Source organism: Tarenaya hassleriana, unplaced genomic scaffold (genome assembly GCF_000463585.1).
Source record: "Tarenaya hassleriana unplaced genomic scaffold, ASM46358v1 Cleome10, whole genome shotgun sequence".
Classification (NCBI taxonomy): Eukaryota; Viridiplantae; Streptophyta; class Magnoliopsida; order Brassicales; family Cleomaceae; genus Tarenaya; species Tarenaya hassleriana.
The window spans coordinates 3186590-3191234 of NW_010960188.1; the positions used below are offsets into that span (position 1 = coordinate 3186590).

Genomic DNA, 4645 nt, shown 5'->3' on the forward strand with positions numbered 1-4645 from the left:
ATGTGTGTATATATGTATATATAGTTTTTTTTTTCAATTTTTAAATTTTTTGGCTTTCTGACCATTTTCTTTATTAGTTACATGCATTAAAAACTCAAAAACCAAAAAAATAAAATCTAACCGCGAAAAAACATATTGTAATGCTAATTGTGCTACATGTTTCCATGTGTTTTGTAGTAGAATGCTAAAATCGGTTTCTTTTTTTATTTATTTTGATTTTGTCTTGAATTTTGATCAGTAGCTTTGTAGAATAAAATAAAATTGAGTTATAATTTTTTGGTTTGATAAAATATCTCTTAATTTGAATTTTTATTTGGTTTGTCTCACTTTAGGTGATATTTTAGGTTGAATTGGAAATGTTGAAACGAGTTAAGTTTAAATTAATTTAATCAGTTTTTTTTTTCAATCAAAATATTCCGTACGTTAAATTTAAGTTGAATGATCGAAGTGTTTGACTAAATATACATATTTGAAATTAAAATGTAAAAGACTTTAAGAGAAAAATAAAATATAAAATTAACTTAAAGATAAAACATTTTTTTAATGATACATACATATGAATATCTAGTCATCCAAAATTCTATTTTATATATATTAGAGATGTGGATTAGTAGTGTAAAATAATTTGCAATATATAGGGGAAACCCCTAAGTGAGTTGGTAAGGAGCATGGTCAACATACCGAGAGGTTGGGGGTTCGACTCCTTATCCGTTCACCTATCGCATGTCAGTTACGGTTGATTTACATCCCACGCGTGTGTTGCAGACTCGTACGTGTGAGCTTGGGTTTATTTGGTCAGCGCACTCGAAGGGTAGCAGCCGGATTCCAATGTATCAAAAAAAAAATTTGCATATATATATATATATATAAAGAGTGGAAAAAATAGAATGAAAGGGAATCCAAGTAAAACTGGAAACTGACAAGACCACCTCGTGCTGCTACAGTTCTTAAGGGTGCATGCACGTATGGCCCTTCTTCCCCTCACTCGAAAACCTAAGACAGGGAGCGTACAGGCGTGTGAGGAAAGAGCGCGTGAGATAAGTCCCGACTACTCTTTGTTCCGAAGTGCATAAAGATGGTGATATATCATCCTAATGGACCATCTCTCTAGAATTTTAGAGAGAGAAACTGTCTCTCTCGTTCTGTTGCGCTCTCTCATGCGTCGCTTTCTCTCTCAACTCCTTTAGTAACTCAAATAATTAAACAAATAAAGGGAAAGCGACATGAGAGAAACTACTCCCCGAGCGGAAAACCGTAAAACCCCTCTCTCTCTCTTTCTCTCCTCTTGCGCTCGGATCGGATTCGGATTCGGCTCCTGAGATAAACACATATGCACAAAACTTGAAGACGATGGAGATAGTAGCGACAGCAGGTTGATCAATTTGAAGAGAAAAAGGAAGAAGATGAAGAACAAGCTTGAGAGAGAGAGAAAGAATTACCCCATTGATGCGAAAATAGCAAACAAGGTCCGTACACGTAAACTTCTTCAGCATAAAATACTTCTTGTACGGTTTAATATTAGTTTTTTTAATTGATGAATTCCCCTCGCATTTTCTGCTGTATGGTTCAATCCGTCCACTGGCATTGATAACTCTATTCGTCTCCTTCATCTGAGGCTTTGTAATCTTCTGGCATTGTCATTGAAACAAGATAGTACGGATTAATTATGTCCTGATGAAATCAAGGGGCCATGACTGTCGTTGAACTTTAATTTCTCTGCAAGATCCAACACAAAGTAGCGAGTTCGCTTACTAATATATCAGCTGATTAGTTTGTCGGTTAACCATGTGTGCTTTTTTGATGTCGCGAATTGTGTCCAGGTAGAAATGGATGATGGTCTGAAATGCGGTCTGAGGAGTAGGGAAGAAACCTCTGGTGTTAAGTCGCGCATTCGTTGCTCATCTTACTCGGACGAGGGTAGATTTTCGTGTTATACAGAACCGGTTGTGAAAGATCAGAATCCGGGTTTTGAAGTTCGTAGCATTCTAAAGCCCGAAAGAAAAGTTTACACCCTCAAGAATCCTGATAAGTTGAATATGAGCAAGAAGCATGTCAGGTTCTCTGATCAAAGTGACATGCTTTCGCCAAGAAAGAAAACTATAGAATTAAGTTTCTCCAGTTTGGAATTGGATGTCTCTAGTCTCTCTTGTGAGGATCATCAGCCTTCTGCTGATGACCAATAGTTTCGGCACGAGGTTTCAACAATGCAGTTGACTAATCATCTTGAAAAGGTTGATTAATTTGTCGAGTTTTCCGCCACATCTAAGTCTATATGAAAGAACAAAGCATGCGCCGGTTAAGCTTCTGCACCCTTCGGAACTTGGGATAAACCCCAATGATGCTAAAGCAGCTGATGTTTACATCCCGGATACAACACCTGTTTCGAATTCGGGTTGGAAATCGGCTGGTTGTCACGCAGAAGCAGCTCCACATTTTCGATCATTTACTTTCACTTTGAATGAGATTGCAAATGAAAGAAATTCTTTCTTGTGTCAACCTACTTTGGGAGATATGCATCACTACTGGTCATCTTGTCACCGACTTCCTTTGGAGTGGATGCAAGAATCAGTTGCATATAGAGAAAGGCAAGAAGAAGATGCGTTCATGGTGTTTCCTCTCAATTTACAAGGTGAGCTCGTTTCAGTAGATGGGTTTTGTCCTAGAGGTTATGATCGGCAACTGACTTCATGTTTAGGCACTGTTTCTCCTAAATCTTTGTCTGCAGAAACTGAACTCTTGTCTGGAAATGTATTCTCCAACATGAAGAAGCATATTGCCACTGAAACAGCATATGCCAAGAATGGCTTAGACTTATTCTCGGTCCGGAATCAGAGATATCCCAAGTACTTTCCTGCTAGGTTCGGGGTTGATGAGACCTTTAGTGAGAAAGCAAACGCCATCTCAGATATTAATCATAGAGAAATCAGTCAATCTGTCCATCCTCCGGGTTCTAGTCTCGGTTGGAAGAGCCGCTGGAATGATCTGATCGAGAACCGTAAGAGGAAAAGCATGGTCGATGATATGCCATTTTATAACACTCCAGCAACAATGCGGTTGATGGGAAAGGATGTTACTGTCGGCACAAGTAGTTCAAATATGCAGATATCAGGAGCTGGAAAGGTTAGAACAAACGAGGGGATCATTGCTCGGAACGCTCCTTTTACTTTACCACCATCACATGGTTCCTTGTCGGGTAACCATAGGTGGCCTTGGCTAACGACACGAGGAAATCCCGAAAATGCTCTGAGAATGCCATCGGATAACATGCGGAATCCATCTTTTCACGTAGAATCCGCGAAGGAGGACCCCGTTCATTGCTTTCGTGCAACTACAAGCCTTATTCCTGACCAGAGATTTCGCATGGATACTTCTTATTCGGTGTTTGATAGCGATCTCAGCTTCCAAGGATCCGCTTGGAGCCAACCGAATAGTTTCACGATCAATCTCAGACCACCTTTTCCTTCTGTTTCGCCTCTGCGTTACAGCAACGTCGATATTGACCTCAACTACGTTGATCCTTGTGCTGAATAACCGCCTTTTCGACTTCCATTCTTGTGCACAGATTCTAACGGTGAACCGTCAATAATACCCCATTTCCCTCAAAGTTCCTTCAAGGGCTCGACGACCCCATGGTCTAAGTTCTGAAACTGGGCCTGGCTAGCTGTCTACTAATGGGGATGGTTGGGCTCCTCAGATTTCTTTCAGTCCTCTCACTCAGCAGCAGCCACTGGCCTTCTCTGGGTCCAAGTCATCTCCTTTCATAAATGTCGGAAGGACAAACAAAACAAATGCCAGAGGCAAGGTGAAATCCAAGGCAAATGGCGGTAGTATCGGTCAAATCAATAAGCGGGAAGCGGATTTTCCGAGGAAGAAAAACACAGAACATGAACAGCAAGAGTTATGACAAGAAAGGAAGAGTCCATCATGTTCAAAGTGAGAAATCTAGTGGAAGTAAGCTTCACCAGGACAGAAAAAGACGGGTTCGTTCAATCAAAGACATATGATCTATATACCCATTATCTGATACCTGTCAGCTTCACCACATATTTGAAAAGTTCTAAGAGGTAAAATTTCTGATGCCCAGTTGTTTATTTTTTTTTTAATTGAACTGTTTTCCTTCATTACATTATGCAAATTGCCTTATAGATAATCCGTAGAGAGAAGGCAAGAAGGATGAAAGAGAAAGAAGAAGAGGAAGAGAGTGCAGTATCTCTAGCTAGTGACATTAAGCTGTCTAAAATCTTAGTCTTAGGTAAGATTTTGATTACGAAAGGGGGTATTTTCGTTGCAAATTCAAGTGGTTCGAGTAAATATATACGTGTATTCTCCTTGTCTTTTTTGGACATTGGGGAATAACACAAACCAGTATATATATATATATATATAATACGGCGAGATAATAATGGCTATTTTGTTGCAAATTGATTTATTTTATTTTTTGTTAGGGAAATTTTGCTTTGGTGGTTTTTATTCAAATTGATTTATGATGGGTTTCAAAAGACAAAATCCAAATGGTAAAAAGGCATCAAAATGTTGGGAAAAATGTCAGCGTGCAGTAATTACATCGGACCCGAAAATGCTCATGACGTTTGCTCTGTCCATTCTTTAATGCCATTTAATCCAATATGGATTTATATATACACAC

At 39.1% G+C, this 4645-nt stretch overlaps 1 protein-coding gene across 1 annotated transcript; it reads left to right on the plus strand.

The window, feature by feature from the left end:
* The first annotated feature begins 526 nt into the window (after positions 1-526).
* LOC104804894 lies at positions 527-4387 on the plus strand. The gene is made up of 4 exons (XM_010529257.1): positions 527-1466; positions 1821-2182; positions 2223-4064; positions 4147-4387. Exons 1-3 carry the CDS (start codon positions 1404-1406, stop codon positions 3529-3531), a joined length of 1734 nt encoding a protein of 577 aa, XP_010527559.1. The 5' UTR covers positions 527-1403; the 3' UTR covers positions 3532-4064; positions 4147-4387.
* Positions 4388-4645: the final 258 nt, after the last annotated feature.